Source organism: Stegostoma tigrinum, chromosome 45 (assembly GCF_030684315.1).
Source record: "Stegostoma tigrinum isolate sSteTig4 chromosome 45, sSteTig4.hap1, whole genome shotgun sequence".
Taxonomy (NCBI): domain Eukaryota; kingdom Metazoa; phylum Chordata; class Chondrichthyes; order Orectolobiformes; family Stegostomatidae; genus Stegostoma; species Stegostoma tigrinum.
In genome coordinates, this window is record NC_081398.1 from 14340463 (window position 1) to 14352919 (window position 12457).

The window sequence follows — 12457 nt, forward strand, 5'->3', positions numbered from 1 at the left end:
GTTTAGATGACAGGTGGGGAAAACACAATGGTGCTTCACCAGAGGCTACACTGATGTTACCCAGCAGGATAGTGAAACATCTGTGGAACAACGAACCAGTTGATCGAGCCAACCAACCACATCCAAAAAAATCCATCTTGTTCATTCATGCCCCTTTAGGGGAGGAAACTGCCATTCTTACCTGGTCTGGCCTACACTGACCGCAGACCTCCTTGGTTGAATTGTTCAGCTGCCCTTTAGGCAATTAGTGATGGTTAATAAATGTTGGCCTAGCCAGTGTCATCCTCATCCTCTGAATCAATTTTCTTTTTAAAGCCAGACTATTTTCTGCATGGGGAAGGGTTTTGGAGCACACAAAGGTTTGGCTGGCAGTAAGGAAGGCACATGCACTGTTGGCATTTACTTCAAGAGGACTGCAATGCAAGAGTAGACATATGCAGTCTCAGGTGTGTAAGACTCTCATCAGACCTCATTTGAAATATTGTGTGCAGTTTTTAAAGCCCCCATTCCAAGGATGTGCTGTGGTTGGCAAGGTCCACAGAAGGTTTACAAGAATGAACCTGAGAATGAAGGGCTTGTCATATGACGAGTGGTTGAGGTCTCTGCTTGATGCAATTCAGAAAGTTGAGAAATGGATCTGACTGAAAGTTACATAATACTGAGAGACCTGGATAGAGTAGATGTGGAGATGTTTCCACTAGTAGGAGAGGCTGGGAGCCAAGGGCACATCCTTCAGAGTGAAGGGGTGACCCTTTAGAACTGAAATGAGGAATCTCTTCAGCCAGGGGATGGTTATTTTGATGGAACTCATTGCAGAACACGAAGTCAAATCAGTGTATTTAAGGCAGCAATATGATTTTGGTTAAAGGAATCGAGGGTTATGGAGGAATGCAGAAGAATGGGAATTGAGAAACATATTAGCTATGTTCAAATGGTGGTAGACTCACTGGGCTGAATAGCATAATTCTGCTCTTGTATGTTATGGCCTTATTTGGAGATCAGCTTTCTCTTTCCATGAGATTAGATTCAGGTAAGGTGGATTTTACTAAAATAAGGCAAGTGGTCAAAGTAGACTGGGAACAGGTACTTGAGAGTGAAACTACAACAGAACCGTGTAAGAGATTCAGAAAGGTATTGGGGAAATACAAGTGCAACATGTTTTTAGAGTGAAATGTAGTAGCAACAAGCCCTGGGAACCACTGATGTCTAGAATATTCCGGACTGGATTAAAAAAAGGATGAGTATGAAGGAGGCCTTCAAAACAACAGAGGCCCTAGAAGAGTATAATAAATGCTCGGGAAAGCAAAGTTGGAGTGTGAAGAAATAATGTCATTATAAGATTAGTGAGAATTCCTAGTTATTCTACAAGTCTGTCAAGGGGAAAAATATAAACCAGAAAAGGCCAAGCTTTATTGGGGACAAAGGGGCCAACCTCTGCATGATGCTGGAGCACATTTAGTAGTGTGTTAAGGGAGTATGCCACACCTGCTTTTACTCTGCAAGTATAAACTTCAAAATGATTGGTCATGAGTTTCTTGAACAGGTTAATACAAGACGTAAGGAGGTATTGGAGATTTTGGATTTAAATTTGAAGGACAAATCCCCAGGTCCAGATTAGGTGTATCCTGGGCTGCTGGGGGACATGAGGGAGGAAATTATAGGGCCCCTGCCCCAAATTTTCAAATCAGTCTTTGGCTCCAAGAGAGGTACTGGAGGACAGAAGGTTGTAGAGACTAGAAAGCTATGGCCCAGTGACTCTAACATTTAGTGATAGGGAAACTATTGGAGAAAGTAGTAAAGTAGGAAATTAATCTCCATTTGGAGAGATAAGGTTTGTTCAGGGATAGTCAGCATAACTTTATCAGAGGGTGGTTATGCCTAATAAATACACCTAATAAATCTAGTGGAATTCCTCAAAGACAGTTTTTAGATTGAGGGTAGGGCTGTTGGTGTAATTTTGTACAGATTTGAAAGGCCTTTGACAAGGTCACACATGGGAAAGAAACAGGGTTTAAAAAGTCACAGGATCCAGGGTAACTTGGCAAGCTGAATCCAAATTGGCTGTGACAGAAAAAACCTGGTGGTAGTAGCAGGCTGTTTGTATGTAGTGGCGTATGCAAGTCAGTGTTGGGTCCTTGCTTGTGATATTCACAAATGATGTAGATGAGAATGTGGGGGAAGGTATGTTTGCGATTGCCACAAAGATTGGCCTAATGATTGGTGAGGAGGAAAGTGTTAGGTTACAGGAGGATGTACACAATTAGTCAGATTGAGAGATCAGTGGCAGATGGAGTTTAACTCTGTTAATTGTGATGTCTTGTTCCTTCTAAAGTACAAGGGGGTTTGCGATGAATGCCAGGACATTGGGAAACTTGGACAGCAGGATTTTGGCACACCTGCCCTCAGATCCTTGAAGGTGATAAGAAAGGTTAGGGTAGTTAAGGCAGATGGGATGGTTTCCTTTTCAGTTGTGGCATGTATTATAAAAGTTGGGGGGGGGTCAGAACTTTCGTTAGGCCACAGCTGGAGTACTGTGCACTGCTGCCCACCACACTGTAGGAAGGACATGACTGCACTAGAGGGGATACAAGATGGTGGTGCATGGACAGGGCAAATGAAAGCCGCTGTTCTCCTGAGTTGAAGGGTCAGTAACAAAGGAGCATAGCGTTAAGGTGAAAGCCATGTGGTATTTGAGGAAAGATGTTTTCACCCACAGGGTGATGACCGTGTGGAATGTGCTGCTTGGGAGGGTGGTTGAGGTGGGAAACCTCTCCAACCTTTTTCAAAAAAATACTTGAACAAATACTTGATGTTGTAACATTCAAGGCTATGGGCCTCGTGTTGGAAAGTGGGTCTGGTGTAGGTACTAGTATATTTTTGGCAGTACAGACTCTGGACTTCAGGGCTGCTTCTTTACTATGTTACTATGTTTCTATGTTGATTGAGTGAAATGAGGTGAGAGGAGTGAAGAATTGACAATGCCTGAATGGCCTGATTCTGTGTCATTTATGTGCCAGCTGAAACTTTTGAACTGTCAGAATGCTTCACTCTGGAGATGTGAGCACCTGCTGACTGTGTCCATCTGCTGCTTGCTATGAAGATGCTAGCTTTTGAATGAAGCGTTAAACAGGTCCTGTTTGCCTTCAGGTGGACCCAAAAGATCTTTCTGCAATGCATGGGACAAGACCCTATGTCCAACCTTTGACCAACATCCGAGAAAATATGTAGCAAGTATTACATTTACTATCTGTGGGAGCTTGCTGTGTGTAAACTTGCAACCACATTTCCACCGTTGACTACTGATTCATGAGTAGTGATAGACTGTTGAATACTTTTGAGATATCCTGAATTGTGATTTTGTGTATTGTAATTTTTTTAACAGACTGTGCATTCATGCAAATGTGTTTTGAAACTCTAGGCCACTCATTGCCAAGAAGAACCCGAAGATTCCAATGTCCAAGATGATGACAATCCTTGGTGCCAAGTGGCGAGAGTTCAGCGCCAACAGTCCGTTCAAGGGGTCGGCAGCTGCGGTGGCAGCAGCTGCTGCAGCAGCAGCAGTTGCAGCTGTGGTGGAACAGGTGTCCACTGCTGGTGCCTCATCAGGGAGCCTTCCTGTGGCACCAGTGCTCCCCATCCGCAAAGCCAAGACCAAAGAGGGCAAAGGTTAGTAAAATTGCATGGGCCAGTAAATAGTAAGACATCCCAAGGGAGGCTAAAACCTTGTATGCTGCAAAGCCTCACTGGGGTAGCATATTAGAAGTCTTTCCCTATTCCCTGAGATGTCACTTAAGTCCACTGTACAGAATCATCGGATAGAACCAGGTTAATAGAAAACACAGCCTAGGTTCTTCTACTTAACGAGAATTGCTGTATTTGTTATAAATGAATAAATTCTACTCACAAGTAAACAGCAGTGAACTATTGATGCATGCCTCTACTATTTAAAACTGTAACTAGTTCTAAAAATCTCTGACAAAACACAGCAGTGTTTATAGGAGGGGTGGGAAGTGTTCGATTGCTGAGGGGGAAGTGTTCAATTTTAGCAACGGTCCTCTGAATTTAATGGAGTGTTTCTTTTTGTATCCTGAATCATTCAGTTCCCTGATCTTTGCACTAGCCAGACCACAGTTGGAATACGGTGAACTGTTTTGGGCCCCTTCTCAAAGGAGAGATACACTAGCATTTGAGGCAGTCTAGAGAAGGTTCACTAAGCTGGTCCTGAGTATGGATGAACAGTCTTGTTTAGGGAAGGTGAGCCTGTTCTTCACTTGAATTTAGGAGAATGAAAAATGCACACTTCTTAAGAAATTTTATATTAGAAGTGGAGAAGTTGTTTCTCCTTGTGGTCTATGAACAGTGGGTGTGGTCTCACGATAAGGGGCTGCTCATTTAAAACAGATGAACTGTTTATTTCGAGGGGTAATAATCTGTGGATTTCTTTCCCGCACAAGGCTGTCGAGACAGAGAGGTGTTCTAGTCAGTAAGGGAATCAAGGGTTTTTGGGGGATAAAGTAAGAAACTGAGGTTAAGGTTTATCAGATCAGCCAGAATCTAATCAAATTACGGAGCACACTCAGTAGGGTAAATGGCTTACTATTGCTTCTACATCATTTGGTTTCACAGACTTCAAATTCCTCACTGCTTCACAGTCACAAAGACTGGTTCATAAATTATAAAGTCTGAGTTGGTTTAAAATAAACCCATTTACAGCAACTGGTAGGAGAAAATAAGCTGGCTTTCTTCACATCATGACTGACAGTTATGGAGTAATACAGCATTGGAAATACGCCTTTTGACCCAAACTGTGTTTGGTCTGCATCCTTCTAAACCCTTCTCATCCGTTTACCTAATTAAGTGACTTTTTTTTTAAAAAAAGAGTTGGTATTGTACCTGCCTCAACCACTTTTTTTTCCCCTCTGGCAGCCTATTCCATATACATACCAATCTTCGCATGAAGAAGTTGCCCCTCAGGCCCTTCTTAAATCTATGCCCTCATGTCTTCAATTCTCCAACCCTGGGGGAAAGACTATATGCATTCATCCTATCTATGCTCCTCATGCTTTTCTACACCTCAAAGTCACCCCTCATTCTCCTGCGTTCCAAGGAATAAAGCCCTATCCTGGCCAACCTCTATAACTCGGGCTGACTAGTCCTGCAGCGTCCTTGTAAATCTTTGCGTGCTTTCCGGTTTAACTAGTCTTTCTGATAACACTGTGCCCAGTACTGTACACAGTACTCCAAGTGCGGCTTCACCAATTACTTTTACACAACTATAACATAACATCCCCACTCTGTACTCACCGTCTCGACTGATTGAAGGCCAGCATGCTAAATGCCTTCACCACCCTGTCCATCTGTGACGCCACTTTCAACAAACTACGTATTTGTATTCCTAGGTTCCTCTATTCCACAACACAGCTTACCATTAACTGTGCAAATTCTACCTTGGTTTAACTTTCCAAAGTACAACACCTCACACTTGTCTATTGAATTGCATTTTCCAGTCCTCAGCCCTCTTTCTCATTGATCAAGATCCCTCTGCAATTTTTGATAGCCTTCTTTGCTAAAAACAATGCCTCCTAATTGTGTATAATCTGCAAGCTTATTAATTGTGCCTTGTATATTCACATCCAGATTGTTTATAGAAAAAAAGCAAAGAACAAAGGTCCCAGCACTGACCCCTGTGGCACAACACTAGTCACAGGCCTCCAGTCTGAGAAACAACCCCCAACCATCACCCTGTGCTTCCTACTATTGAGCCAATTTTGAATTCAATTAGTTTGCTCTCCCTGGATTCCATGCAACTTAACTTTGACTAATCTGCTGTGCAGGACTTGTCAGTGGCCTTACTAAAGTTGATATAGACAACATCCAATGCCCTACCCTCACCCATTGTCTTGGTTACCTGTTTGGAAAACTCGGGGAAAAATTTGTCCGACATGAATTTCCATACACAAATCCATGCTGACTATCCCTATTCAGACCGTGACTATCCAAATGTTGGTTGATCCTGTCTCTCAGTACCCTGTCCAATAACTTGCCTACCACTGATGTCAGGCTCACTGGGTTGAAGTTCTTTGACTTGTATTTGCTACCTTTCTTAAACAATAGAAGAACATTAGCCATCTTCTAGTCTTCCGGAACTTCTCCAGTAGCTAAAGATGAACCAATGTATCTACAAGGACCTCTGCAGCTTCTTCCCTAGCCTCCCTCAACATCTGACAATGGACATAGAACATAGAACATTACAGCACAGTACAGGCCCTTCGGCCCTCAATGTTGTACCGACCTTTCATACCAATCTCAAGCCCATCTAACCTACACTATTCCATGTTCGTCCATATGCTTATCCAATGACGCCTTAAATGTACCCAAAGTTGGTGAATCTACCACCGTTGCAGGCAAAGCGTTCCATTCCCTTACTACTGAGTAAAGAAACTACCTCTGACATCTGTCCTATATCTTTCGCCCCTCAATTTAAAGCTATGCCCCCTCGTGCTCGCCGTCACCATCCTAGGAAAAAGGCTCTCCCTATCTAACCCTCTGATTATTTTATATGTTTCTATTAAGTCACCTCTCCAACCTTCTTCTCTCTAATGAAAACAGTGTCAAGTCCCTCAGCCTTTCCTCGTAAGACCTTCCCTCCATACCAGGCAACATCCTGGTAAATCTCCTCTGCACCCTTTCCAAAGCTTCCACATCCTTCTTATAATGCGGTGACCAGAACCGTACACAATACTCCAAGTGTGGCCACACCAGAATTTTGTACAGCTTCACCATAACCTCTTGGTTCCGGAACTCGATCCTTCTATTAATAAAAGCTAAAACACTGTATGCCTTCTTAACAGCCCTGTCAACTTGATCAGGCCCAGGGAATTTATCTGGCTTAATGCACTTTACGGCTGCAAACGCCTCTCTGGTAATGCATTTGCAGTCCAAAACGTCCTCTCTTGTTTCCTTACTTTCTTAGCATCCATGATTCCTTCCTCAGTAAACGGACGAGAAATATTCATTAAGAAATCTTCCCCCCCATCTCCTGTGGCTCCAGATGTAGATCACCATGCTTATCTTTAAGGGGACCTACTCTCTCCCTAGCCACCCTTTTACTGTTTTACAAAGCTATATATGTATAGGAACAGGCAGGGAATAGAAGAATGCAGACAGCACAGATGTGAAAATTTTTTTTTTGTTTGGAAAGGCATCATGTGTCTGTGGCCTTTGATGGACTGAAGGATCCGTTCCTGTATTGTTCTTTGTTCAGACTTTTAGGTATTTTCCTGCAGAGATGCTCATTATTTGCCTTTTCAGCATTCTGAAGGCTTCTGCCAGTGCTCGCCCACAAGCTGTTCAGCTGCCGACAGCCATTCAGATAGGGTTATTGTGAGGGTGGTTCCCTTCCGCATCACAACTCAACAATCCCTCTTAATACGCACCTTGATGCCACACCCCCAACCACATTCCCAAACTAGCAGTGTAAACATGACCCACAATGAACCTCAGTAACCATATTTCAAAACTTCAACAATTCCTCCTGCAATCTTAACACAGTCCTGTTTTTCCATTTCCATCTGCAGTCAAAAGTATAGAATGATATCTTCTTTACAACAGAAGACCACCCTGTGTGGGCTGCTCTGACTAGAAGTGTTACAATGAGCCTGCTTCCCTGTCCCAAGAGCACCCTACCTCACCAAACAATTAAAAGGTTTGCATACTAAGCTTGTGTTAAACTTCTTATTTTTGACCATGCAGTTTTGTTTCCCATATGGTAAACAGGATTTAGAGACACTGGCGAGGGTGCAGAGAAGAATTGTAAAGATAATGCCAAATTTGTGTGGGTTTACTTTCTGGGAAAGGATCAGTAGGCTATTTCTGTCTATCCTGGGTGGGTGCAGATATTGGATATCCTGGCAGTAATTTTCAAATCCTCTCTGGTCATTGGGGGACGGGCGGGGTGGTGTTGCCACACAGCTGAACGGTTGCTAAGATAGCCCTGATTAAAAATGGGAGGCACGGCTGGACCAGTCATTTCAAACTGTGGTAGCGAAGTTAATAGAATTCCGAAGAACAGAATACGTCTACTCTTGGAAAGACATTGGTTAATCTGTTATAGTTGGCATGGATTTGTTAAAGGAAGATTATACCTGACAAATTTAGATGAGTATTTTGTTGAGGTGGTAACCAGGAATGTTATGAGGCTATGCACTTGGTACAGCCCATACAGATGACCTAGAGGTAATTTTTGATTAGGTCCTTCTTGGCAGAGTGGTCCAGAAACTGAGCCTGAGGGATACAAATCAGGGGCACAATGGATCCAAAACTGGGGCAGGAAGTAGTAGATGATGGTAAACAGATGATTCTGTGACTGGAAGTCTTGTTTTCAGTGGAAGTTTGCAGCACTCTGAACTGGGGGGGCCTTGCTGTTTTGGCGTATGTACTGATTTGAACTTTATTACAGTGGCCTGTGATGAAGTTTGCAGATGACCTGAAAATCTCTTGGATTGTCGCAAACTGGTCAGTGTGGCAAAGTTTTATAGGCAAATGGCGTTCAACCCAGAAAAATGTTAGGTAACGCACTTGGGGAGGGCTGACAAGGCAAAGGTTACACACTGAATGGTAGGGCCCTGAGAGGGACCTTCATGTTCATATCTGTGCATCCCTGGTAGATAAAGTGGTTAAGACGTTATGTGGAAAACTTGCCTTTATTAGCTGAGGCATAGAATAACTGAGTAGGGGCGTTTATGCTGGAACTGTGCAAAACAGCAGTTAGGTCACGACTGGAGCACTGCTTGCTTTATCTGGTCACTATAGGAAAAAATGTGATTGCAGTGTAGGGAGTGCAGAAGAGGTGCCAGGATGTTTCCTGAGGGATTAATCTAGAATGCCTGAGCTATTAGTAATGATTGATGACTGATGACTGGATAGGCTGTAGTTATTTTCCTTTTAGGAGCAAAGTAGGTGGAGGATTGAGCCAACAGAGGTGTATAAGATTGAGGGGCATAGATCGGATGGATAGGCATGTTTCCATTAATAGATGGATGAATGACCAGGAGGCGCAGATTTTTAAGGTAGAAGGCTGAGGAGCGAGAGGTTAGGAAATTCTATAAGAGTGAAGGGAGTAGAGTTAGGAAATCCGATAAGGACAGGTGGATGTAAGCTCAAACGTAGTATAAGCATTGGCATAGCCTGATTCTGAGCTCTGTATTGTGTGTATTGCCTTTCACCAGGACCTCATCCTGTTCTCATAAGGTAGGAAATGCAGGAATTTGTGCCGTGCAAATTCCCACAAACAATGATAGCCCAAACTGCCAGTTTGTTGAAGGAGAAGCAGCCACCCCGGTTTAAATAGGTTTTTTTTGTGGTTGCAGGTCCTGGTGCGAAGAAACGGAGCAAGAGCCCGAGGGTTCCAGATGAAAAGAAGAAAAAGAGGAAGAAGATGATTCCCTTGAAAATTAAACTGGGTATAATGGGGTCAAAGAGGAAGAAAAGCTCCTCGGTAAGTGACCCTGTCTACTCGCCACCTCCAAGGCAGTGAAATAATTGGCCTTTTGCACAAATTATCCCGCGTTGCAGTCAAGAATGTGCAACTGGGAGGGTCTAGAGAGGATAGTAGGATGGTAGTTATACACATAGTTATGGACTGGTGGGGTCTGTTTTTGTCACTATAACACCAGAGAGCAGTCCTGGTTTGGAAGGCTTCTCGCTGTATGATATTGCATTATAAGTTTAAGCCTATATGGTATTGGTGGGTGTTTTCATTTTTAAGACACTTTCGTATTTTGTGTTGCTAAGGATGTGCACGAACCATGTGGGATTGTAATTTGGTTATACAAGGGTTCTGCAGAATCCTTTGAACTGGAATCTGTTGACTTGTGATTTCCTGTTGCAGCGTAGTTAATATGTGAGGTCTTAGAGCCCTCCTGATGACGGGCTTTGCTTGGGTTTCAAATGTTGTGTTGCAGTTAAACTGATTCTAAAACAAAGGGGACCTTTTGTATGCAATTGTGGCTATCTTCTCATACACCGAGTCTTGATGTAAGGCTTAATTTTGTCACGACTGCATAGCCGTCATTTTCATGCAGTGCTTTTGTGCTTTTTCAGAGTGATGAGGCAGACTTGGATGCAGAGTCAGATTTTGATGATGCCAGTGTGCACAGCTCATCAATTCGATCTGACAGCTCTGTTGCACCCCTGAAAAAAGCAAAGCTGAAAGCTAAGGTTGGCCGTAAGAAGAGGAAGGGTAAGTGTTGGATTGTGGTTGAGAGTGACATAAGGGCAGTAGTTATACTGTCCTTTCTCTGGTGACTAAAAATATTCCATTTCGCTGTTGTGAAGACAAGCAGTTAGTTCTCTGTGGTATCTTGGGGAAAATATTTATCTCTATTAATTGGAAATATTGTAACAGATATCTGGTGGTGGGATTTGCTATACGTAAATCCAGAGCTGTGTTTCCTAAATAGTAAAGTGGCTATATATTAAGTTATTCAAGTGGTTCTAAACCACAGTGTGAGGTTCTGAAAGACTGTACATAAATGCAAGTATATTTTAATTGTCATCCTTTGACCTGCTGGTTTATAGTTGCTGGTGAAGAGGAGGCTGATGGGTATGAGACTGATCACCAAGATTACTGCGAGGTATGTCAGCAGGGAGGAGAGATCATCTTGTGTGACACCTGTCCTAGAGCCTACCACTTGGTTTGCCTGGATCCAGAGCTAGACAAAGCACCAGAAGGGAAGTGGAGTTGCCCCCACTGTGTGAGTACAGCTTTCTCATTTAGCAAGTCTCGGCCTTGCTGAACAAGCCAGTTTGGCAGCCACCACGAAGTGAAGAAATTTAGTTTGAATTAATCAGTGCCATTTGAAAGGATAATTTAACATTTGTACAATGTGTGAAGGCGCCATTCAAGTTGAGAAGGTTTTTTTTAAGGAAAAGATACTTGGGACTCTTTGGTTTTACACACATGGTTCGAGTATAAAAGTGGGGAGGTTATTGCTAACCCTTTCTAAAACACTGCTTTAGTGTATCAATTTCTGGGCATTTACATTTTCCTAGACATACTTGTTTGTGATGGGAATAGCGACAGGAGACTCCTGCACTACCTGTCTACCCCGCGTACCTTTTCCTAGAGGTCACCCATCTGCCTGACTGTATCTGCAGTTTATCTCCCTCCTTGCAACTGCCACCCATCAAAGCCCTAACTCCTGTAAATTCCTCATTGCCTCTAACTGCTGCTCCAATAGGATTCTCAAACACACTTCCTGTAGCCATATCTCCAAGGCTCTGTAGATATGAAAGCACAAGCCCCATTACGTCTTTTTAACTATCTTATACATGTGCTGACAACAACTTGTGAATAATTAAGTAAGATCCTTCTGTTCCACTGAACTATCCAGTGTCCTGCCATGCACTAAATACTCCATAATTTTGTTTCTTCTTCTGAAGTGTGAGGTGATGCTCTTGGCAGGCTTGGGAACTTTGGCTCATGATGTTGTGCTGAACTTGATGCTAAATTAAACTAATCCCTTCTGCCTGCTGTTGGTCCCTATCCCACCATTCCTTGAATATTCATGTGCTTTTCAAAAAGCCCCAATTGTATCTGCCTCCAGCACATTCCAGATTCTTACCATATCATCTCTCTTGGAGGCGGGGGGGGGGAAACTTGCCCCTAACATCTCCTTTGAATGTGCCCTCTCTCACTTTAAATGCGTGCCCCGTAGTATTAGACATTTCAACTTTTTTGGGGTCGGGGGTAGGTGGCGGTCAGAGTCTATCCAGACATCTCATAATTTTATCGACTTCTGTCGTGTTGCTCCAAAGAAAACAACCTAAGTTTTTCAGCCTCCCCTTTTTTTTAATAGCTCTTACCCTCTCATCCAGACAGCGTCCCGGTAAACCTCTTCTGCACCCTCTCCAAAGCCTCCATATCCTTCCTGTAATGTGGTGACAAAAATTGAATGCGGTACTCTTAAGTGCAGCCTAACCAAAGTCTTATAAAGCTGCAACGTGACATCCTGACTCTTGAACTCAGTTCCCTGACCAGTAAAGGCAAGTATGCCAAAAAAATGCCTTTATCACCTTATTCACTTGCATGGCTACTTTCAGGGAGCTGTGGACTTGAACCCCAAGATCGCTCTGTACATCAGTGCTGTTCAGGGTCTTGCCATTAACTGTACACTTTTCCTAAACATTTGATTTCCCAAAGTGCAGTATTTCATACCTAGCCAGATTAAACTCCATCTGCCATTTCTCAGCCCAGAACTTCAATAATCTATATCCCACTGTATCCTTTTGACAACCTTCTACACTATCTACAGCTCTACTGATGTTTGCGTTGTCTGCAAACTTACTAACCCACCTATCTACACTCATCGAAGTAATTTATATATTTTAGAAACAAGACGTCTCAATGTGGATCACTCTCAGCCTAGGACCTCTAGCCAGAAAAAGCAACCTTCCA

At 43.1% G+C, this 12457-nt stretch overlaps 1 protein-coding gene across 10 annotated transcripts in view; it reads left to right on the top strand.

Moving 5' to 3' along the window:
• Window positions 1-12457, top strand: part of chd3 (chromodomain helicase DNA binding protein 3) — a 118109-nt gene that overhangs the window by 27166 nt on the left and 78486 nt on the right. For all 10 annotated transcript variants that reach the window (XM_048524053.2, XM_048524050.2, XM_048524051.2 and 7 more), the window contains 4 exons: window positions 3419-3666; window positions 9369-9496; window positions 10102-10240; window positions 10579-10754. In XM_048524053.2, coding sequence (XP_048380010.2) covers window positions 3419-3666; window positions 9369-9496; window positions 10102-10240; window positions 10579-10754 — 691 coding nt within the window. The remainder of the gene's footprint in view (window positions 1-3418; window positions 3667-9368; window positions 9497-10101; window positions 10241-10578; window positions 10755-12457) is intronic.